Here is a 26,064-nt window from a genome sequence, read left to right as displayed (position 1 = left end):
TGTGGGATCCCTACCAGGTAGGATTGACGGAGGTCATTGAAAAAGTGCAAAGAAGGGCAGCCCGTTTCGTGCTATCGTGCAGTAGGGGTGAGTGCGTCACTGATATGATACACGAGTTGGGGTGGCAGTCACTGAAACAAAGACAGTTTTCTTTGCGGCGAGATCTATTTACGAAATTTCAATCACCAACTTTCTCTTTTGAATGTGAAAATATTTTGTTGACACCCACCTACATAGGGGGAAATGTTCATCATAATAAAACAACAGAAATCAGAGCTCGAACGGAAAGATTTAGGTGTTCCTTTTTCCCATGCGCCATTCGAAACTGGAATGGTAGGGAAGTAGCATGAAAATGGTTTGATGAACCCTCTGCCAGGCATTTAAGTGTGAATTGCAGACTAACCCTGTAGATGTAGTAGATGGTGCCAGAGTAACAGATAACAGGTGTCACCACACTTGCGCAGCTACGATGACACAGGAACCCCGAATGTTCGTATGTGTAAAGCATTAAAAGATCTGACATTATGGCATCAAAGAAAAAAAGACATTAGAGGATACTACAAGAGCATCGGAATTTCGTGAACCATACTAAATGCATAATTAAGCTTAAAGTGCACATTCTCATGTCCAGATTCAGTTGTAAATTTTCTTGGAGTACCAATACTGTATTATCTCATGTTTGATTCTTTATTACGGCATAATGCCAAACGTGCTAGAAGATGAAAATGTCCACTTGAAATTCAGCAAACCGTTAAATGCCAATAATGTGGAATTAAAAACTTCATTTCAAATACATTGACTGCCTCAGCAGAAAAGATTAATAAAAACCACATTTCTTTAGCAAACCGACAAAAATAACTTCATTATCCTGCAAGGCGATTAATGCTCGACTGTCAGAAAGGTGGAAATAAAATAGTCTGAAACTAATAACAAATTTTAGCCTTCCTTAATTATGTGAATGTATTTTAATTCACTTGATAGCTCCCTGTCACATAAATCCGTTTTGTTTTCATTTGACGTGAGAGCAACAGATGAAGAGGAAACAGCAAAATCACTAAATGTAAACACGGGTCACATGAAGACTACCCACCTCTCCACAACAACTCAGACTGCTCTGTGCACCAACCCCGGCCCTACGATACTTCCTAACTGGGGCAATGCAAGATAGTGCCCCCCTCCCCCGCCCACCCCATCGAGCGTTTGAGGTAGGACGCCAAAAATTTTTAAAAAAATTGACTTTTCAAAAAAATGTTCAATCTGTACAGCACATCTTTCTGAAAAGTCTGATACACAAAACTTAAGTTGTTTGAGGAAATGTGAGCCATTTTATTTGGTTGTGTGTCAAAATGCAGTGCCACGATCATCGCACAGCATTTTTCTATCGCACGTCATTGTATTTTGCTCTTTGGAATTCAAATGTGTAATATTTTGTAATGGATGCCATCAAACTATATATAAGACGGGGGAAATTAAAATGTCCTGCGGTGCCTCTCCTGCTCCCAGTCGGCCGGTCTGACATCCTGCACCTCTTTTTTTTTTTTTTAAGTGAACAGGTTTACATGGTGTACTTTCCTTTCTGGGAAAGAATCTATTACTTCATCAAAGTTCGTCAAACGTGAAAAATTGAAATATCATTGTCTAATACTGAAAAAGTTGTTAATACAAACAGTAACCAAGACTGGTGTGGTTTCTTGATCTGATTACATGTATTTGTCACTGTCTGCTAGATAAAACGAAATAGGCCTGCCTAATATTGCAGCAATTGTAATACACACCAAATAAACGAGACTGTTTTGGCATTTTTTATAACACCAAAGAATATAATTCACGAAGTACCAATATCAAATGCCTATTAGGCCACCTACAAGCAAAAAGTTTTATGTCAGGAAATAGTTTCACTTTCATTCATGCACTCCAGCTTCTCAAGCATGAGATAGAAAAGAAGTAGTACGAAAATTTTATATAAACTTGGAATCGTTATATTTTTTCATAATTTGTGTGATGTCCCAGTTTCTTCTCCTTCCTCGTCCTAACAAACAACCTTTTTATCACTAACTCGGTAACTATTCTTGCCAGTGTCAAAACTTATTCTCCGATTAACTTCACTAACCCTGCCACAATCACCGGTTTAGTTATCCCACGTTTATTCTCCAGTTAGGTGTTGTTACATGTTCGTACAATGTGTTTTCCGCGCTACTCCCAAAATACAACTTTACCGGCTGCTATCTGGAGACTGTACAACTGGCCCTTACTAGTGTAACGATTTAGCCAAAACTTTTCTGTCGAAATTTCATTTTCTTGCATACACCGAAAAGATAATACATAATCCTTCTTACCTCTTATTCCTGTTACTAGTTTATTTCCACTCGAGTAGTCTCAACCTATGGATTTCACTAGTAATTATAACAAAGCTGATCATTCGCAATCCCAGTCGACCATATAAACAGTGATTGGCATTCATGGGTTTGGCTTTGTTCCGCTCAGCTTGTGTAGCCCCGTCTCCTTTTGTCTGCAGGGAAGTTTATTTCTAGATGCAATGGGGATTCCCCTGGCAGAGACATCACGTACACTATGCATGCATTCAAAAACTCAACTTATGATTCATTCAGAAATAAACTTAGAATTTGTTCAAAAATGTTCAAAATCCAACAGGGATGGGATTCAAGATCATACGAACAATCGAGAGACCAACATGCGCTGGATGCTAGGTGCTTTGCGAAACAAGGTCTATTTCGCCAAGGATATGAATTTGCCCCCACCCCCCACCTGCCTTAACTCACTAATAAGATTTACTGCAGCCGTGGAGGTGGTGGTTGTTGGGATGTTTAAGGGGGACTAAACAGCTAAGGTCATCAGTCCCCCATTCCAAAAACAGGCGAGACATAAATTCACGAAGCAGGTAAAACCCCAAGGGGAAGGAGACTCCCCCCCCCCCCCCGGCCCTAAAACAACACAAATGCGGTAACGAACACTACAGACAAGAAGAGTACAGACGAACACCAGACAGAAAGAAACAGAAGAAAAGAAGATGGCCGGAAACTGGTTGACTGACCACGAGAACAAAAAAAGGGAAAGAGTCAACCATCCGACTACACACTAAAATCTGCAACCAAATATGAGAGACACGAGGACAAGAGACACAGAAAGAGAAAGGTGCAGGACCTCCCTAAATGGAACCATAAAAAGGACTACCACGGATAAAATTTAAAACGTCATCAGCCATGGAGGCATCGTCGCATAAAACCAAAGGCAAAGTGCCTGGGAGATTAAAAGACTGCCGGAGGGTGCGCAGTCGGGGACACTCCAACAAAATGTGGGCGACCGTCAGCCGGGACCCACACCGACACGGGGGGGGGGGATCCTCCTGACGCAAAAGATGGCCGTGCGTCAGGTAGGTATGGCCGATGCGGAGCCAACACAGGATGACAGAGTCCCTGCGAGAAGCCCGCAGGGAGGAGCGCCACACATCGATCGTATCCTTGACAGCCCGCAGTTTATTCGGGGATGTCATGCCATGCCACTCAGCAGTCCACATCCCAAGCACCTTACGGCGCAACACCAGCTGCTGATCGCGAGCCGTGAGGCCGATCTCCAAAGCTGGGACGTCGATCGCCCCTTTGGCCAGCCTGTCAACACGTTCGTTCCCCGGGATGCCAACGTGACCTGGCGTCCAAACAAAGACCACCATGGCCACCAGCTCTGCAGTAAAAATACTGCAGCCAGCCGGCAAGGAGCGCTGCTCAACATGGGCAGCGTGAGCAAAAGCGTAGGCAGTGCGACCATCAACCAGGGAACCATCAGTGTAGACAGTCTCTCAGCCCGAAAAAGAGGCGAGGAGCGCAAGAAAACGGCGACGGAGGGCCACAGGCGGAACCGAATCCTTGGGTCCCTGTGCTAAGTCCAGACGGACGGACGGCCGGGGCAAACACCAGGGAGGCGTAGGTGCACGGACTCGGAAGGGAGGCAGAAGAGGGAATGACCCCAGTTCCGACAGCAGAGACTGGACGCGGACAGCTATGGAAAGCCCAGACCTAGGTCGCCGTTCGGGCAGATGGAGGACCATGGCAGGCAAAAGCAGGCGACGATTGGGATGGCCCGGCGAGCAATGCACGTGGACAGCATAGTCAGCGAGCAGTCGATGGCGGCGAATCCGCAGTGGGGGAACTCCGGCCTCCACCAGTAGACTATCCACGGGGCTCGTACGAAAAGCGCCAGTTGCAAGCCGAACCCCACAGTGGTGTATGGGGTCTAACAACTTCAACACTGAGGGTGATGCAGACCCATAGGCCAGGCTCCCATAATCAAGCCTGGACTGCACAAGGGCTCTGTATAATCGCAACAGCGTGCAGCGATCCGCACTCCAAGATGTGTGGCTGAGGCAGCGGAGGGCATTGAGGTGCCGCCAGCACTTTTGCTTCAGCTGAGTAATATGAGGAACCCATGTGAGCCGGGCATCAAAGACGAGTCCTAAGAAGCGGCAACTGTCCACCACTTCAAGCAGGTGGCCGTCGAGGTAAAGTTCAGGATGAGGGTGGACCGTCCGACGCCTGCAGAAGTGCATAACTCGAGTCTTGGCTGCAGAGAACTGAAAACCATGAGTCAGAGCCCATGATGCTGCCTTGCTAACGGCTACTTGCAGCCTGCGTTCGGCGACTCCCGTAGTCGTGGAGCTAAATGAGATGCAGAAGTCGTCGGCGTACAAAGGAGGAGACACCGACGACCCTACGGCTGCAGCCAGACCATTAATGGCCACTAGAAATAAGGAGACACTCAACACCGAGCCCTGCGGTACCCCATTTTCCTGTATATAAGATGAACTAGAGGCGGCACCCACTTGCACCCGGAAAGAGCGGCGCAATAAAAAGGTGTGAAGAAAAGCCGGGAGCTGACCATGAAGACCCCACTCATGCAACGTAGCAAGGACGTGATGCCTCCATGTGGTGTCAGACGCCTTCCGCAAATCAAAAAATACAGCAACGAGATGCTGACGTCGGGCAAAGGCCGTACGGATAGCAGATTCCAGCTGCACCAGATTGTCCGCAGTAGACCGGCCCCGACGGAAGCCACCCTGGGATGGAGCGAGGAGACCGCGTGACTCAAGGACCCAACACAAACGCCGCCCCACCATATGTTCGAGCAATTTGCACAAAACGTTGATGAGGGTAATGGGACAATAGCTGTCCACCGCCAGTGGGTCCGCACCGGGCTTCAAGATGGGGACAATAACACCCTCTCGCCATTGCGACGGGAACACGCCCTCGCTCCAAATGCGGTTAAAGATGGTGAGGATGTGTCTCTGGCAGTCCCTGGAGAGATGCTTCAGCATCTGCGCGTGGAGGCAGTCTGGTCCTGGTGCTGTATCAGGGCAATCGGCGAGGGCAGCAAGGAATTCCCTCTCGCTGAAAGGAGCATTGTATTTTTCAGAACGGCGCATGTGGAATGATAACGGCGTCTGCTCGGCTCGCTCCTTGAGAGAGCGAAAGGCAGGGGGATAAGTTTCAGTCGCAGAGCTCTTAGCAAAGTGCGCAGCAAGGTCTTCAGCAATGGCGGCAGCGTCCGTGCAGACAGCGCCGTCCAGGGAGATCCCAGGGACACCCATAGGGGTCTGGTATCCATAAAGCTGCCGGATCCGGGACCACACAAGCGAGGGGGAGACACGGGAGCCCAGGAATGAGACGTACCTCTCCCAGCACTCCTGCTTACGCCATGCAATAAGACGATGGGCCAAGGCACGGAGCCTCTTAAAGGCGATGAGGGTCTCTAGAGACGGGTGCCGCCTATGACGCTGGAGAGCCCGCCTACGGTCGCGAATAGCCTCAGCAATCTCCGGCGACCACCAGGGTACAGCCTTCCTCCGAGGGAGTCCAGAAGAGCGGGGGATGGCAGCCTCGGCCGCCGAAATGATTGACGTGGTTAAGACACGGACCACCTTGTCAATGTCACCCTGTGGGGGAGACTCAATGGTTGCAGCAGAAGTAAAAGTCGGCCAGTCAGCCCTGTGGAGAGCCCAGCGGGGCAGGCGCCCAGAAGAATGACACTGAGGCGGTGACAAATAGATGGGAAAATGGTCACTACCACACAGGTCAGGATGCACCCTCCAGTGGAGGGATGGGACAAGTCCGGGGCTGCAAAGAGAGAGATCGATGGCCGAGAACGAGCCATGGGCCACACTGAAATGCGTGGGAGCACCCGTGTTCAAGAGGCTAAGGTTGAGCTGAGCCAACAAATGCTCCACAGCACGACCGCGGTCATCAGAGACAGTCCCACCCCATAGAGGGTTGTGGGCATTGAAATCGCCCAGAAGCAGCAATGGTGGCGGGAGTTGAGCTAGCAGCACAGCCAAGACATGTCGGGGGAGCTCCCCATCCAGGGGAATGTAAACAGAGCAAACAGTAATAGCCAGCGAGAGCTCAACCCTGACAGCGACTGCCTCTAAAGGTGTCAGAAGGGGTACGGGCGAGCTACAGACAGAGTGGTGAACAAAGAGGCAAACTCCACCTGACGCTCGTTGACAGGCAGTGCGGTTCTTATAGTAGCCTCGATAACCGCGAAGGGCGGGGGTCCGCATTGCTGGAAACCAAGTTTCCTGCAGAGCAATGCAGAGAACAGGGGAAACACTCAGCAGCATCCGGAGCTCAGGCAGGTGGCGGAAATAACCGCCGCAATTCCACTGGAGAATGGAAGCAGTAAGGGACTGGGAGGGCGTGAAGGCGACTAAGAGGCAGACGGCGCCTCAGAGCCAACTGCCGCCACGGGGGAGAGTCAGCTGTGTCCATAGGAAAGGCCGCCGAGGGTTCCGTGAGGGCGAGATCCGCGGCAGGGGAGAGGATCTCCACCTCATCCCCGGAGCCAGAACTATTTATAGCAGGCGGGACTCAAACCGCCGGAACGTCCTTCTTCTTGGACACGTTCCGTTCCTTCTTCTCAGGTCTGTCCTTAGGGTTAGAGGGCTGGGAGAGCTTCTCCGAAGGAGCGTCGGAAGCTGACGATGACGCAGAAGCCCTACGACCAGCAGGTGGTGGAACCTTCAGCCACTGGCTGACATCCGGCTGGGTAGGAGAAGAAACGGAGGAAGGGTGAGCCCCGAGGGACCCCTTCCGTGAGAGAGGAACCGGCAGAGGCAACGCCGGCGGAGAAGAAGGGGGAGGGATCGAGGCCCCCGGTTTTTGAGCAGATGTCACTCACGAAGTAAGCGTGGGGGGAGCGACAGAAGAGGGTTTGCCCCCAACTGCTAAGGGGGCAACAGAGGAAGGCTTGCCCCCAGACACGAGGGGGGCAGACAGAGATGCACGGCCCCGAGGGCCCACTGAAGGCGGCACAGATGAGGCGACAACCGTAGCTCGCGTGGGCGACAATAACGTGGCTGCAGCATAAGATGTTCGAATGGAAGCAGGACAGAACCTTTCATATTTCAGTTTTGCCTCTCGATAAGTAAGCCGTTCCAGGGTCTTAAATTCCATTATCTTCCGCTCCTTATGAAGAACAGGGCAATCCGGCGAGCATGGAGAGTGGTGCTCCCCACAGTTGACACATACAGGCGGAGGCGCACATGGAGAATCGGGATGAGAGGGGCGCCCGCAATCTCGACATGTAGCGCTGGATGGGCAACGGGAGGACATATGCCCAAACTTCCAGCACTGGAAGCACCGCATCGGGGGAGGGACGTATGGCTTGACGTCACAACGGTAAACCATTACCTTGACCTTCTCGGGCAAGACATCACCCTCGAAGGCCAAGATTAAGGCACCGGTGGCCACCCTGTTAGTCTTGGGTCCTCTATGTACACGACGGACAAAATGTACACCACGTCGTTCCAAGTCGGCTCTCAGCTCGTCATCTGATTGTAACAAGAGGTCACGATGGTAAATAATCCCCTGGACCATATTTAAGCTACTGTGGGGAGTGACGGTAACAGGGACGTCACCCAGCTTATCACACAAGAGCAACGCTCGTGACTGGGCTGGGGAGGACGTCTTGAGGAGGATGGACCCATTCCTCATTTTAGACAACCCCGCCACTTCCCCAAACTTATCCTCCAGGTGTGCCACAAAAAACAGAGGCTTCGTCGTAAGAAAGGAGTCGCCATCAGTCCTGGTGCAGACAAGGTACTGCGGTACGTAAGGCTCCCGCTTGGCACTAGATCGGCGTCCCTCCCATGGCGCAGCCAACGAGGGGAACGACTGAGGGTCATATTGCGCAGCATCCAACTCAACTCTGACTCGCTTAGAGACGCTGGTGGCCGTGCGACCACCAGCTTGGTGTGATTTATTGCGCTTCATTGCGCCACATCCGCCCAGATGCCACCTACTCCGAACGAGGGCTCTCCCCAAGGGCGCCACCCAGCCAAAGCAACGGGTACCTGGCCGATAACCCGTTGCCCGGAGTCACCGTGCCCCAGACAAGATGGGCACGTACTCCTTGGCATGCATGGGGAGGAAACAGCTCTGGCATCTGTAGTGGTCAGGGGGCTACCACCAAGAGGGTACATGACGACCCCATGACAACGGACTGGCTACCGCGCTGGATTTTAGGTGTTGAAAGGGTCCACAGTTGTCGTGGGCGCTAAGAAGAGGATTGCGCACAAGACGAGAAGGAGACAACCCAGAAGATGTTGGGTGTAATCCCCCCCCCCCCCCTCCACACGACAATAGGTAACATGCAAGACGGTGGTGCATGATGGACCAATAGAAAAACACCACGTAAGGCGTCCTTCCCCAAATGGCACGCACCAACAACGGAAATTTGGAAAAAAGGAGGTCAAACCCAAGAGGGGACCATCACAGAAAGCCGAAACGTTTGAGACTCCTTTTAGTCGCCTCTTACGACAGGCAGGAATACCGCGGGCCTATTCTTACCCCCCGAACCCGCAGGGGGTAGCCGTGGAGAGTTGCTTGACTATTGTCCGAATGATATCCTTGGATGGCATCTTGAGCTATAAATGCATAATTTTCAGAAAAGTCTAGTATTACTATAATTTCATCTTGTTTCAAATTATCCTTACAAAACTGGAGATAAGCCGATTGTGTTGTTGCTGTGTGTGGTCAGTTTGTCCGTTTTTTGACAACACATTTTAACAAAATCTTCCACTGTACTTTGCTTTGTTTCAAGATTGTGCGATCCACGTGTATCCATTGTTTACAAGAAACAAGCTCATCGTCATCCATAAGGAGTTCACCATACAGTTTGTTATTCATGTGTTCCGCAAGATTTGCCTTACCAGGACACTTTTCACACCTGTGTATCATGCACTGGTAGGAACTGATGTCACACACTAGCAGCTTCATTGCACCTTTGTAATCCAGACCAGAATCCTTTATAGCAGCAAACATCAGCTTAGCATTTTGATGGGTCTCACATACACAAACCTTGTGTGTGCCCCTTGCACTTACAGGCACAACCCATTTTGTCCGAACATTGAAAAAAGACGATAAACCTACTTTGGTATTGGGATACTTTTCCTTTAATTCTACATATAGTTCTGATATGTTGCATAGCAACAGTCTTTTTTGCATCTGTACATGTACATTTCCCATTTTCACCGTTACACAGTCTTTTTTTCCAGGCATTATTTGGCTGTAGTCATTATTTTCATAAAACTCCAACACTAGCACCTTTATTTCTGAACTCAATTGCTTACCCTGAGCCTGCTGAAGTTGTGGAAGCACTCCTTGGATTGCTTTTATTTTCCTAGCTTGCTTTACCATATATGTAGAAACATTGAATCCCTTTGCAGTGTAGTCAATAGACCAGCTGGAAAGTCCATGAGTAAAAATAGCTACTTTTTTCTGGCGTGTGGATATGGCACATTTTTCTTTCAAATCATGCACAATTTTGTCCAAATCAGAGCATTTCTGGCATGATTTCTGTTCCTTTGGACCAGATAGTTCTTCCTCTTCCATCATTAGTGTGTCAGCTATTCTGTGTTTTAATTCCATTTGAGCTTCTAGTAGTTTTCTTCTACCATAACTGGGCCTGTCTCTTTTCCCAACTTTGTGTGTCTTCCATGGGAGGCAAACTAAGAGCAGTCACTGACGTATTTAATTGCTCATCCGCTGTGCTTGTAGTTGGCTGATACTCTTCATCACAGTCACATAAATTATCAGAATATTCTTCATTTTTTAGCAGTGTAACACACCTGGAACATAACTTTTGTCCTGGTTTCATGTTAAGTCCCATGCACTGATTCACTTTCAATACTGATTTTACATCAATTTCTCTGAGGCTACACTTCACTGTCTTCTTATGAATCCGAAATGGATCAAAAGAACTTCTTTGTAGGAAGGAATACTTATCCAGAAACACTTTCATGTGATGATAACAAACACTAAAGTTTCCTGGAACTGTACTTCTTCTGCCCACAGGGTGTATCCCAGATCTCCATATCAACAAATCTTAGAACAATTCATCCAGATCATACAGTACAAAGCGAATGCCACATTTTGTTCCATATGTTGTTTTATGACATTCAGATGCTTGTGTTCTACCAATACTGCAACTTGTTTGAACAAAAGCACCACTAGTACACTCTTCTGCCTCCATACTGACTTTCCACAACAGCACTGACCAGTCTGAACTAGAATCTTAAAAATGTGAGTAACCTGTAATTTTTGCTTGTTTCCTTTGTTTTTCCTGCCTAACAATGACTCATTCTGTCCCTGAAACCTACCATTGTTTAACTTTCTGTTGCCTAATGGTTCCTAACAATTGCTGCAGCTTTATCGGAAACAAGTTGTCTGCATCATCAATATTACTTGCTAAATTGTGTTAAAAGAAACATAACATCTCTGTCAACTTTTATTGTACACAAATGCCTTGCAATAACAAGTTGAAATTTTGCCACATATTATATTATGGTCTATTTATGCAGTGTCTGAAATTTGGCTTGGATATCATTGTCCCTTTTGTGCTCCACACTTAGAAAATCCATGTTTTTCAGGTAATTTTTCAAATTTTTGTATTTTCATGTGCATGTAACTCTGTTTGTGTGATTGATACGGGCAAGATGAGTTCTGTATGTGTTTAGGCCACATTAATCTAAAAAAAAAACCTTTTTGAGTGAATTATATTTGGCATAGAGGGCACCTACAATATCTACCTTTTAACGTATTACATTTTTTTAATCACATTTTGAAATTTTTTATTTTCCCTCAGAAACATGTTGTTGTTGTTTTGATTCATAGAGTGTGTTGTCTAAGTGGATGTTACTGGGTTGTAAAAATTTCACTGGACTGTGTGGAATAGCTCCAAAGTTATTAACACCTGAAGTTGGGTCTGAAGATAGATTGCCAGATGCGGGTTGCAATTTCCGGGTCACACCACCTTCTTTCACAAGCCATAATTCTGGAACTAGTTGGGAGGGGAACTTAAAATTTTGTACATAAGTGTTCCACACTTGGTAGCATTGGTGTGCTAAATTTCAGCCAAATCTGAGACAAATCAGCTGGAACATTTTCTCAAATTTGTTGAATTGATATGGAATGACCCGGATGTATCCCGCGTAAATTATCGATTATTTCATTACATAACCAAGCTTGTGAAGTGTCTTATGTAGAATCACTCAACAAGATGTGTGAGCATGTATAGCACCTGATCATGAAGTGTATCCAAGGCAAGAAGCAATTCGGAACAAAGTATCAATGACACTCTCAAATGTGCCTAACTTTTAGTAGTAGTGTTGGCAGTGCAAAAAGGGTTTGCCAACGATTTTGTATTTTACAAATTTGAAACAGTGTTGTCTACCAGCTAGTCACCATATTCCATAGTAGACATGCAGCTACAGCAAAACAAGAAAACCAACAGTATATTGAAAAGCAGTTAGATATATGACTTAGTGCCCATGATAAAAGGCACTTAGTTTGCCATCACTTAATCTCAGCCAGTACAGCAAATTCAGTAGCCATCTGTGCTACAGTCAGCAAGTGCCTTCTCCCACCCTTTACTCAACTGTATAATTGGTTATGAAAATCTTGTCTGAACTGATATCACCTTCATAGCTGTAACTCATGCCTGTTCACAGTGACAATGTGTGTTTCATCAGGAACAAGTCTTAACTCTTGGCAACTATGTTTCAGCAATCAGTGCGAATGCCTGATAACTGTCTATCAGCCCAAGGTGAGAAAAAATGGGCAAAACTCAATCTGGGCCAATACGCATCATTAGTAAAGAGGATCTAAAGTTTCAAGTTGATATGGGTGCTGCCGTATTCTTAACACAGCTCTACAAAATATTTTTTTTTTTTTCGTTGCCAGGGAAGTTTGAACGAAAATGGGATATTGTTATGATACTCATTCCGAGTATATTTGTACTTTTTCCAAATTGGCTCTGGTTTTTGAGATATAGGTTATTTGTGGAAATGAGAGTTTCATGTGGATAATATCGACTGCAGGGTCCATATATGGTGTAATGTATTTGCTACCTGTTTTTTAATTAGTGATATTGTACTATCTTTATTAAACAATTGTGCTCAGGGAGTGCATCTGTGTGGTTGAGGATTACATCATGCAAACATCACACTGTCAGCATGTGTTCAGTCCTGTTGTGCTATGCGTGTGTTGAAGATATTGAGGGTTGTGCAGATTTGAATTCGGCGGTACTCGACATTCATTTGTTGGCCGAGGTAATCCCGCAACAGCCGATAGGTAGCGTTCAGTGTAAAAAAAGAAAAATGGCGATGGTCGAAAGTCACACACATGTGCAGTGCAGCTTCAAGGAGATAGAACCTTTTCATCGTGACGTAGCAAATAAGAGGTGAGTATTCATTTCACACAAAACAATTAATTATGTTTGTTGGATGTGATTGACATGCAAATACAAGAAAGTTCTGTATAATATGTAGTATTTGTGCAATTTTGTTTTAGGAAAACATGAGTTCTTCACGCCGTCTTTGCGTGAACCATCCAGATGAGTTCTGCTACATTTGTGGTGAATACATTCTTCAAAAGAACAGGAAGAATATCACTCATTTTGTGAAGGAAGCGTATCTGGCATATTTCGGAATTAAACTTGGAGATCAAGACAAGGTGTGGGCACCCCATAAAGTTTGTAAATGCTGTGTGGAGTGCTTACGGCAGTGGAGAAAACGAAAAAGGAAAAGCTTAAACTTCGGAGTGCCTATGGTATGGCGAGAGCAGAAGAACCATACAGATGATTGCTATTTTTGCATTGTTAATGTGAAAGGTTTTAATAGGTTCAAAAAACGAAAGCGGGAATATCCCGATTTGGAGTCAGCAAGAAGACCGGTGGTGCACAGCAACGATGTTCCTGTACCAACCTTCACAACATTACCCACGCTAACATCATCAGATGACGATGTGCACGGCGAGGAATGTACAAGTAGTGGTTCGGAATACGAAGGACGTGAGACACAACCCCAGCAGTTCGACCAGAAGGAGCTCAGTGACTTGATACGAGAACTCAATCTTTCAAAGCAAGCATCAGAACTCTTAGCATCCAGGCTTAAGGAAAAGAACTGTCTTCATCCAAGTGTTAAAATAACAGCTTACCGGACGAGAGAAGAAAACCTTCTTCCATACTTCAACCAAGAAGAGGTTATAGTGTATTGCAGCAATATACCTGGACTTTTACTTGAATTGGGGCTGCCGGAATATAGACCAGAGGACTGGCGTCTCTTCACAGACAGTTCCACTAGAAGTTTAAAATGTGTTCTCCTACACAATGGCAATCGTTACGCATCTATTCCAATTGCCCACTCAACAAAACTTTGTGAAGCATATGCTAACATCAAGATGGTTCTGCAGAAAATTCAGTATATGCAGCACCAGTGGTTGATTTGTGTTGATTTGAAAATGGTGAACTTCTTGCTTGGACAACAAAGTGGATACACAAAGCACCCATGTTTTATCTGCATGTGGGATAGTAGGGCAAAGCACGAACATTGGAAGCAGAAAACATGGCCTCCAAGGGAACATATGGCTGTTGGTGAAGCAAACATCATTAATGAACCTCTGGTTAGTAGGGACAAGATTGTTCTTCCACCATTACATATTAAGTTAGGACTAATGAAGCAATTCACCAAAGCTTTAGACAGAAATGGTAATTGCTTCACATACATCTGCAATATGTTCCCTGGACTCAGTAGTGAAAAACTTAAGGCAGGAATATTTGATGGTCCTCAAATTCGCAGGCTCATCAACGATACCAATTTTACAAGTGTCATGACTGTCACTGAAGCATCGGCCTGGAACAGTTTTGTCGCTGTTGTAAAATGTTTTTTGGGCAATCATAAAGCTCCCAATTACGAGGAACTGGTCAAAAACATGCTCACTAACTTTCAAAACTTAGGAGCTAACATGAGCATAAAATTGCACTTCCTTCACAGCCACTTGGATCGATTTCCTCGTAATCTAGGTGATTTCAGTGAGGAACAAGGAGAGCGGTTCCATCAAGATATGAAAGGAATAGAGGAAAGATATAAAGGAAGATGGGACAGGCATATGATGGCAGATTATTGCTGGAATCTGCAACGTGACTGTTCTGAAGAGACCTATAAAAGGAAAGCGTGCAGGAAGCGGTTCGTCATGGACGGAAAATGATATACTTATAGAGAAACTTTTCAATTATGTTTTATACGTGGACAAATGCCTATCAGGTTTTCATAGAAGCTATTTATGAAGATTATTTTCTTTTTTCATTGTAGTTTGTAGCGCTCGAGTTCAGTATTAGCAATTTTTTCTAATTTTTTGAATAAATCACGCATTATCTCAAAAACTAGAGCCAAACTGCATAAATGGTTGCTATATTCGTCCTCAGCACCACTAACCCATCCTAAAGCCACTCAAATATCCTTGGCAAGAAAATGAGTGTTGACCAGTGTAATTAATGCACACACATACTGCTACATTGGTTTCACTTGATACACAATGCAATAGCAAGAGGTATCACAGAGCAATCAGATTATTCCACAGCAGGGTGAAGGCACCCTCCTTCTAAGTACAAATACATTTATAGAAAACCAACATTTTTTGATTAATTTTGACAGTAGCGACAAACATTTCCCGTACAAGGGAGACCTTTTAATCGAAAAGTCACTTGCCAATGTCAGTAGATAAATACGATATTGCAGTGGCTGTGTTGTTCAGAAGCACAATGCAGTGTTCCTTCAGACAGGCATGCACATCCAAAGGAACAGGTATATAACTGACACATCTGCAACTTTGGGTCTGTCCATAAAATGTGCTTGGACAACCTAGTGGTAAGGCAACTGCGCATGATAAACTGGAAATTCAGGTTTGAGTCCTGGTCTGGCACTAATTTTTGTTTTGGTCATTCCATTATACAGCTGATGGTTGTCCATTTTCAGAACTGGTAATGCAAATCCTGTGTTTCATAACGGTTGTAGTCCCCATCTGTTCCATCAGACATCTAAATCTACATCTACATAATACTCTGCAATCCACCACACGGTGCGTGGCGGAGGGTACCTTGTACCACAACTAGCATCTTCTCTCCCTGTTCCACTCCCAAACAGAATGAGGGAAAAATGACTGCCGATATGCCTCTGTACGAGCCCTAATCTCTCTTATCTTATCTTTGTGGTCTTTCTGCGAAGTGTAAGTTGGCGGCAGTAAAATTGTACTGCAGTCAGCCTCAAATGCTGGTTCTCTAAATTTCCTCAGTAGCGATTCACGAAAAGAACGCCTCCTTGCCTCTAGAGACTTCCATCCGAGTTCCTGGAGCATTTCCGTAACACTTGCGTGATGATCAAACCTACCAGTAACAAATCTAGCAGCCTGCCTCTGAATTGCTTCTATGTCCTCCCTCAATCCAACCTGATAGGGATCCCAAACGCTCGAGCAGTACTCAAGAATAGATCGTATTAGTGTTTTATAACCGGTCTCCTTTACAGATGAACCACATCTTCCCAAAATTCTATGAATGAACCGAAGACGACTATCCGCCTTCCCCACAACTGCCATTACATGCTTGTCCCATTTCATATCGCTCTGCAATGTTACGCCCAAATATTTAATCGACGTGACTGTGTCAAGCGCTACACTAATAATGGAGTATTCAAACATTATGGTATTCTTTTTCCTATTCATCTGCATTAATTTACATTTATCTCTATTTAGAGTTAGCTGCCATTCTTTGCACCAATCACAAATCCTGTTCAAGTCATCTTGTATCTTCCTACAGTCACTCAACGACGACACCTTCCCGTACACCACAGCATCATCAGCAAACAGCCGCACATTGCTATCCACCCTATCCAAAAGATCATTTATGTAGATAGAAAACAACAGCGAACCTACCACACTTCCCTGGGGCACTCCAGATGATACACTCACCTCCGATGAACACCCGCCATCGAGGACAACGTACTGGGTTCTACTACTTAAGAAGTCTTCGAGCCACTCACATACTTGAGAACCAATCCCATATGCTCATACCTTAGTTAGGGGTCTGCAGTGGGGCACTGAGTCAAACGTTTGACATGCATAAATGTCCAAAGGAACATTACATAGTTGTTCTGAACAACACGGGCACTGCAATGTTGCATTATGCACCACCTTTGTATGAATTTTCATAAGAAATAAAATATCAAATGCAAAAGATTAAATGATATTACAGTATTACACTTTATTCATTTGAACAAAACACACACAATCCAAAGACTTACAAATCTGTACAGGAAAACTACTTTGCAGATTGAAATGACAAGTAAAAGCTGATGTGGTAGGAGAAGTAGGAATACCATAAACATTCAGTAGATGTCATTGTTCAGATCAAGAATATCTGATATACTCACCCTTTCAGTCACTTTATCAACTTCATGATACAGGAAATTACAATTACTATCAAAATGCTGTTCTTTGAATGATCCTTTTCTGATCAGTTTATTTGGCATTTTGCCCTTGAGATCCATAAAAAATTTTAACATCTGCAAAGAAAAAATCACATCATTTAATTTCAATTACAACACAAACACAAAAGGCATAAATATTAAAAATTACATCATTTAATTTCAATTACACACACACACACACACACACACACACAGAGGATCAAATTCACTTCTAAAGTGCATGGCTGACACAAAGAGTGAACACTGGTAATGTACTGGGAGAGTACCAAATCACATATTTAGTTTTTTCTACTTGTTTCCACAGTCAAGATGTATATGTGGACGAGGAAAAAAATTCCCAAATTTCCTGGTTAAAAATAAACTTTCTCCCAGGTGAAAAACACTTTTTCCGTTTCTCTTGAAACTGCAAAACTTATCAATCCTTTGAATGATTATGGTTTTATATAAGGATGTAGGATTCCCGACATTTTAGAAAACGAAACTCAGGGGAAAAAGATACGTTTTGGAAATATCTTTGATGTGCAGCAACATGTACACTGCGTATTCTTGTATTATGAAAGTATACATTGGAATTCCACCAAACACCGCATGTTACTTTCCAAATCATTGAAATCGAGATTGCGATGCACTTTAGTAAGCCAGTCATAGCTCATGTCACGTGATCTCGCCAGCCGATGATAGCGGATATTCAGAGCATAGGACAAGTGATGAAGTCAGCCAACAGTAACATCACTGTTAAGTAGTACGAACACTCATACAGGGAAATTTAAGTTTACATTAATATACATAGTGTTGCTACAAGAAAAGCAAAGCTTTCACATATAATATTGGTCTCTAAGGTTAATAAGCTGCCAGAGAAGCGAAGCTTTCGCATACAATGTTGATCTTTTCTGCACGTGTTACACTTTAAGATACACTCCTGGAAATTGAAATAAGAACACCGTGAATTCATTGTCCCAGGAAGGGGAAACTTTATTGACACATTCCTGGGGTCAGATACATCACATGATCACACTGACAGAACCACAGGCACATAGACACAGGCAACAGAGCATGCACAATGTCGGCACTAGTACAGTGTATATCCACCTTTCGCAGCAATGCAGGCTGCTATTCTCCCATGGAGATGATCGTAGAGATGCTGGATGCAGTCCTGTGGAACGGCTTGCCATGCCATTTCCACCTGGCGCCTCAGTTGGACCAGCGTTCGTGCTTGACGTGCAGACCGCGTGAGACGACGCTTCATCCAGTCCCAAACATGCTCAATGGGGGACAGATCCGGAGATCTTGCTGGCCAGGGTAGTTGACTTACACCTTCTAGAGCACGTTGGGTGGCACGGGATACATGCGGACGTGCATTGTCCTGTTGGAACAGCAAGTTCCCTTGCCGGTCTAGGAATGGTAGAACGATGGGTTCGATGACGGTTTGGATGTACCGTGCACTATTCAGTGTCCCCTCGACGATCACCAGTGGTGTACGGCCAGTGTAGGAGATCGCTCCCCACACCATGATGCCGGGTGTTGGCCCTGTGTGCCTCGGTCGTATGCAGTCCTGATTGTGGCGCTCACCTGCACGGCGCCAAACACGCATACGACCATCATTGGCACCAAGGCAGAAGCGACTCTCATCGCTGAAGACAACACGTCTCCATTCGTCCCTTCATTCACGCCTGTCGCGACACCACTGGAGGCGGGCTGCACGATGTTGGGGCGTGAGCGGAAGACGGCCTAACGGTGTGCGGGACCGTAGCCCAGCTTCATGGAGACGGTTGCGAATGGTCCTCGCCGATACCCCAGGAGCAACAGTGTCCCTAATTTGCTGGGAAGTGGCGGTGCGGTCCCCTACGGCACTGCGTAGGATCCTACGGTCTTGGCGTGCATCCGTGCGTCGCTGCGGTCCGGTCCCAGGTCGACGGGCACGTGCACCTTCCGCCGACCACTGGCGACAACATCGATGTACTGTGGAGACCTCACGCCCCACGTGTTGAGCAATTCGGCGGTACGTCCACCCGGCCTCCCGTATGCCCACTATACGCCCTCGCTCAAAGTCCGTCAACTGCACATACGGTTCACGTCCATGCTGTCACGGCATGCTACCAGTGTTAAAGACTGCGATGGAGCTCCGTATGCCACGGCAAACTGGCTGACACTGACGGCGGCGGTGCACAAATGCTGCGCAGCTAGCGCCATTCAACGGCCAACACCGCGGTTCCTGGTGTGTCCGCTGTGCCGTGCGTGTGATCATTGCTTGTACAGCCCTCTCGCAGTGTCCGGAGCAAGTATGGTGGGTCTGACACACCGGTGTCAATGTGTTCTTTTTTCCATTTCCAGGAGTGTATATCACACAAACGTGCCAGTAAAGTTTTTAATAATGACATAAATGTCTGATCTTCGGGGTTCAAAATTCTTCTAAATGGCTCGTCATCAAAGAGTTGATTATTAAATGAGAGTCAAACACTCTGTGAATTAAGAAATTCATGGTACATTCTCACACATAGTTCAACTTAAGTAAAAGGATATTTACTTTGAAAGTAACGCTTTTCAAACTACCATTCGCAATATTTTCCCGCGACTTGTTAGAAATAGGTTCGTTTCAGCAGTTGCCAGAGAGCACAGATAACAGGCGACACCGTGCTTGCGCAGCTATCAAGATGTAGGAAGCCCGTATGTACGTACGTGTAAAATATTGAAAGATCACACATTATGTCATAAAAGAAACCAGACATCAGAGGATACTCCACATGCATCGGACTTTCCAGAACCACACATAAATGTGCACATTTGAAGTGCATACTTAAAGTGCACATCCGTATGTCCAGATTCCCAATGAAGTAGACCTCAACCTGATATTAAGCTTTTCAGTGTGGTTTTCAGGATGTAAAGTTTCTTGGAGCACCAGTGCTGTATTATATCATATTTGGTTCTTTATTATGGCATAATGTCATAAGTGCTAGAAGATGAAAACGTGAACCTGAAATGCAGCGAGCAGTTGAAACTAGCCAGTACTGTGGAATTAAACATTTCGTTTCAAATACATTGACTGCCTCTGTGGAAAAGGTCAATAAAGGTCAAATTTCTTTAGCAAACAAACAAAACAAAAAACTTTATTTTTCTGCAAGGTGATTAATGTTAGACTGTCAGAAAGGTGGAAATAAAACAAAATCTGAAACTAATAACATATTTTAGCCTTCTGTAATTATGTGAATGTATTTTAATTCACTTGATAGCACCTGGCCACAGATTTCCGTTTTGTTTTCACTTGCCATGAGAGTAAACGAAGGGGAAACAATAAAATCACTAAATGTAAACACAGGTCACGTGGAGACTACCCACTATAACTCTGACTGCTCTGCGCATCAGCCCCAAATCTACGATATTTGCTAACTGGGTAAATAATAATAATAATAATAATAATAATAATAATAAAACTAATTTTCAAAAATATGTTCATCTTGTAGCGCACATCTTTCTAAAAAGTCTGCAACATAATACATATGTGTTCGAACAAATGTAAGACATGTTATTTGATCTTAAGTGTGCCAAGGTGCAGTGCCACACCTCTTCATACAGAATTATTCTATCGCACATCACTGTATTTTGCTTTGTGGAATTGAAATGTGCATATTTTGTAATGTATGCCATCAAAGTATATTCAGGACAGTGGAAATTGAAATGTCCTGTGGTGCCTCTTCTGCTACCAGTCAGCTGGTTTGACAGCCTGCCCTTGAAAAAAAATCTCGCAATTAATAGCGGATGGGATTATTTGTAATCGGAAGAACAAGAACTCTTCAGAAAATCTGCACTCTTTATTGCTTATTAGCTAATAACTTGCTGTTTTGTGACATAAAATTAAATATAGGATACACAAATCCAATAAAGACAGGAGACAAGCAAGAAAGTACACATTTCTTCAAACCTTAGCTCCTAGCAGTTTTTTCTCTTTAATCTTGCTACAGTTTTACATGGCATGCTTTTCTTTCTGCAAAAGAACCTATTACCTCATCAAACTTCGTCAAACGTTTTGCTTCATGAAAAACTGAAATGTCATTATCTAATACTGAAAAAGCCGTTAATACAAATAATACCCAAGACTGGTGTGGTTTCTCGATCTGATTACGTCTATTTTGTCACTGTCTGCTAGATAAAACAAAATAAGCCTTTCTAATATTGCAGCAATTTTGTAACACACACAAAATAAACGAGACTGTTTTGGCACAAATGGTCATTTTTATAACACAACAGAATATAATTCACGAAGTACCAATCTCAAATGCCTATAAGGCCACCTACAAGCAAAAAGCTTTATGTTAGGAAATAGTTTCACAATTCATTCATATGCACCAGTTTCTCAAGCATGAGATCGAAAAGTAGTATTACGAAATTTTTATATAAATTTGGAATTGTGTTACTTTTCCATAATTTGTGTAATGTCCCTGATTCTTCTCCTTCCTCTTTCTAACAAACAATCTTGTCATCACCTTTTCTGTAGCTATTCCTGCCATTGTCAAAATTTGTTCACCGATTAACTTAACTAACCCTGCCAGAATCATAGGTTTAGTTATCCCGCAATTATTCTCCGCTTAGGAGTTGTTTCACGTTCGTACAATGCGATTTCCACGTTACTTCCAGAATAGAACTTAAGCTGCTCGCCAGGGACTGTACAACTGATCCTTATTAGTGGAATACACACATTTCAAATATGTCTGCTTGTGTCTGTATATGTGTGGATGGATGTGTGTGTGTGTGTGTCCTTTTTTCCCCCTAAGGTAAGTCTTTCCGCTCCCGGGATTGGAATGACTCCTTAATGTCTCCCTTAAAACCCACATCCTTTCGTCTTTCCCTCTCCTTCCCCTCTTTCCTGATGAGGCAACAGTTTGTTGCGAAAGCTTGAATTTTGTGTGTATATTTGTGTTTGTTTGTGTGTCTATCGACCTGCCAGCGCTTTCATTAAAGAATCCCTGAAGCATTACACCAACAACCTGACAACAGCTTTCGCATCCCGCAACTACCCTTCCGACCTGGTACAGAAGCAAATAACCAGAGCCACTTCCTCATCCTCTCAAACCCAGAACCTCCCACAGAAGAACCACAAAAGTGCCCCACTTGTGACAGGACACTTTCCGGGACTGGATCAGATTCTGAATGTGGCTCTCCAGCAGGGATACGACTTCCTCAAATCCTGCCCTGAAATGAGATCCATCCTTCATGAAATCCTCCCCACTCCACCAAGAGTGTCTTTCCGCCGTCCACCTAACCTTCGTAACCTCTTAGTTCATCCCTATGAAATCCCCAAACCACCTTCCCTACCCTCTGGCTCCTACCCGTGTAACCGCCCCCGGTGTAAAACCTGTCCCATGCACCCTCCCACCACCACCTACTCCAGTCCTGTAACCCGGAAGGTGTACACGATCAAAGGCAGAGCCACGTGTGAAAGCACCCACGTGATCTACCAACTGACCTGCCTACACTGTGATGCATTCTATGTGGGAATGACCAGCAACAAACTGTCCATTCGCATGAATGGACACAGGCAGACAGTGTTTGTTTGTAATGAGGATCACCCTGTGGCTAAACATGCCTTGGTGCACGGCCAGCACATCTTGGCGCAGTGTTACATTGTCCGGGTTATCTGGATACTTCCCACTAACACCAACCTATCCGAGCTCCGGAGATGGGAACTTGCTCTTCAATATATCCTCTCTTCTCGTTATCCACCAGGCCTCAATCTCCGCTAATTTCAAGTTGCCGCCACTCATACCTCACCTGTCATTCAACAACATCTTTGCCTCTGCACTTCTGCCTCGACTGACATCTCTGCCCAAACTCTTTGTCTTTAAATATGTCTGCTTGTGTCTGTATATATGTGGATGGATATGTGCGTGTGCGCGAGTGTATACCTGTCCTTTTTTCCCCCTAATGTAAGTCTTTCCGCTCCCGGGATTGGAATGACTCCTTACCCTCTCCCTTAAAACCCACATCCTTTCGTCTTTCCCTCTCCTTCCCCTCTTTCCTGATGAGGCAACAGTTTGTTGCGAAAGCTAGAATTCTGTGTGTATGTTTGTGTTTGTTTGTGTGTCTGTCGACCTGCCAGCAGTTTCATTTGGTAAGTCACATCATCTTTGTTTTTAGATATATTTTTCCTACGTGGAATGTTTCCCTGCGCTGGCAGGTCGATAGATACACAAACAAACATAAACACACACACAAAATTCAAGCTTTCGCAACAAACTGTTGCCTCATCAGGAAAGAGGGGAAGGATGAGGCAACAGTTTGTTGCGAAAGCTTGAATTTTGTGTGTGTGTTTGTGTTTGTTTGTGTATCTATCGACCTGCCAGCGCTTTCGTTCGGTAAGTCACATCATCTTTGTATTTAGATATATTTTTCCCACGTGGAATGTTTCCCTCTATATATATATCAGTTAAAATACAAATTGTTTTAACACAGTAACGTAGTGAAACCATACAATTTTCCTTAAGAAAATTCAATAATTATGAAAGCACAGAATTTATGTCAAATGTTAAATTTCACAGTTAAAGATTCATTGCTTAATTTTTCAGCTGAACTAGAAGTTTCAATATCTACACTTCCAGCTTCTTTCCTTGCTTTTTGTATACATTCTTCTTTTATCTTTCAGCTCATATTTCCTAAACTGTTGTCCTTCTGAGACTGGTCACTTAATTTTCACCAGACTTTTTTTTTTCTTTTTAAAGGCTTGTATTCTTTTTGATGAAGCATTCTTCAAACATAATTCATTTTGTAATGTTTATTCAGTTGTTTCTCATTATTAAGTAAACCACCTAACAACTGACTGCATTGTAAACACTTCTTTCTCCAACAACTGTATCTTATTTCAAGTTTTCAACCAAAACTTCTCTGTTAGTAAAGAAGTCCCTTCCAACTGCATCATTTCCAAGAAACTTGTGTAACTGTTTCTATATGAACTTGATGAAATCATGGTTCAAACTTCGCAGTAAATTCATCAGAAAGTGATGACAAAGATCACCATCTCTCCAACTTTGTAGAGCGGACTAGCTTCTGAACCCCATGATCTGTGAAGACTCGTAGACATCAAACTATTTAGTACTGAGTGGTAGTTTCACTGTACTTCTACCTCTTTCCGTTTTTGCCCATGACAGTAGCATATGTACATTCAACCAGGTTTGCAGTTTTTGAGATACTCATTCACAGGCTCAGCATAATAATAGTCTCTCCTTTGTCAAAGTCACTTCTCTTCGCTATGCTGATCCCCCATCTATGTCTGCTCCGCTTTCATACTTTTGTTACCACGTCATGTTCGTGCAACGCCACCAGGTAGCACCCAATGTCGTGATGGGCAGTGGTCATAATGTTTTGGCTCATCTGTGTACATAACAGGCGTCAAAATACTCATCAGGCACTTGTTTATTATCTAACAAAGGCTGTCTGAAATTTGTACTACATTTTGCCACAGACATAACTGGAACTGATAATTGTCTGGGAACTAGAAACGTTTAACTTAATTTTATTAATCATAATTGATGCTTTTGGAAAGCCTGCAACTGTCATTCATTTTTTAAATAATGAAACACTGCACCAGTTATGTATTTTTTCACGTTTTGAGAATTTATTCTCATCGTAAAGTGCAAATACCATTATAAGTTTTTTGTGTGATGTTTGCAAGTGTGTTTTTCTACTTCTCTTGCACTCTAGTCATCTTTCCGAGTTCATAAGGTATACTGTGCCGCCTCCATTATGCAGAAAATCACACACATACAAACCATCATTCACCCTGTTCGTATGTCAAACATCACAAAAAATACCTACATAGATATTTGCAATTGACAATGAGAATAAAGTCTCAACACATACCGTGCTCATCACAGAAAAAATATGTAACCGGTGCAGTATTTTATAACTGAACCAGAAACTTAGAGGAATGCAAAGAGAGCAAAGATGTCAACTAATGCTACAAGCAGCCTAAGAATGAAATATGTATTCGAGTACCGCAAAGGTGTCCTGATCGCCATCGAGCTGCGCATGCACGGTAGACACATTTTGAAAATGGTTTTTATCAGTCAAGACACCTTTATTCGAACTAACCTAGTCACTTCCTTCAGCCATCAGTAGAGGTTGGCAATGGAAGGAGACAAAGCATGAATTGTTCGGACTTTTACCGATTCAGATCTACTCAGTAAAGTGCCCTTGTGTCAATATTTTTCTCCTCTACGACAATTGTTTCATAGTGCGTAATTTCTGGAAAAACACGTGAATGCACAATCGGGTATAAATTAATAGTGTGGACACTGGAAATTTTATGGAAGCAATAAAAATGTTGTAAACTGTGGGAAAAACATTATAGAGTAATTCCTTCACTGTGTTTGCTAATACATCATTCTATAACTTCATTTTAATAGAAACAAGCAAAAATTTAGTGTTACTTCTCATTCTGAAGGTATTTCTTTCACATTTGTCTCAATATGTAGAACATAAATCATTCGAAGTAAGTTGTGGCACGTTTACATAACATCGAAACTTCTGTAATACTGTAGCAACTTACACCGTAATGTAACAAATAAATGCTTTCAAAAATTGAATGTTATTCTCAAAATGTGTATCACATAAATCAAACAAAAATCATGACTGGTAGCAGCAACCATTTCTTATGATATTAACAAAATCATTACATTCTGTTATTCATCAAAATGTGGAACTGTCTACCTGTGATATTTTCATGAGAGTAAGTGAAGAAAACATACTATTCAACAAAACAAGATGCTGTATATAATCATAATGGTAAACTCCACAACACTGCAAAATAACATAATCTGGCACCACCTTCTTTGTGTGGTGTACTGAAAGATATTTCTAAATGCTGAAAATAAAAGTTGTTCTGCACTGTAACAAAAAATATTGGTGGATCATCATTCAGAGTTTACACTGTCCTAAAATAGTACCATAAAATAAGGAGTGAAAACATTCTTTCAGGCTGAAAAGTATTCTGAGAAAAGACACAAGAAATCACACTGGGGATTGGAAACATTGAATTTCTGGCTAGTTTGGTTCAATTATCATCATAAATTTAAGTGGAGAATGTGAGGCCATGGATACGAGAAGAACAATACCTTGCTACGACTAATACAAGGACATGGGTCCAGAAACATTTTCAGTTCCAACAGCACTTGGGGGGGGGGGGGGGGGGGCTTTTTACAATTTAGTTCCTTCAGGAAACTACTATTGTCATAAAGGGAATTTACGACTGA

The 26,064-nt window shown here is 43.9% G+C and overlaps 1 protein-coding gene across 5 annotated transcripts in view; it reads right to left on the bottom strand.

Moving 5' to 3' along the window:
* LOC126260870 (serine/threonine-protein kinase PRP4 homolog) overlaps positions 1 to 26,064 on the bottom strand; it is a 173,007-nt gene that overhangs the window by 12,232 nt on the left and 134,711 nt on the right. For all 5 annotated transcript variants that reach the window (XR_007546653.1, XM_049958301.1, XM_049958302.1 and 2 more), the window contains one exon: positions 16,769 to 16,900. Coding sequence is in view for 4 of the 5 variants with exons in the window: in XM_049958301.1 (XP_049814258.1) it covers positions 16,769 to 16,900 (132 nt within the window). In the remaining variant the exon portion in view is untranslated. The remainder of the gene's footprint in view (positions 1 to 16,768; positions 16,901 to 26,064) is intronic.

The sequence above is a fragment of the Schistocerca nitens genome, chromosome 5 (genome assembly GCF_023898315.1).
Source record: "Schistocerca nitens isolate TAMUIC-IGC-003100 chromosome 5, iqSchNite1.1, whole genome shotgun sequence".
NCBI classification, from domain to species: Eukaryota; Metazoa; Arthropoda; class Insecta; order Orthoptera; family Acrididae; genus Schistocerca; species Schistocerca nitens.
This window is presented reverse-complemented; position numbering and strand designations above follow the sequence as displayed.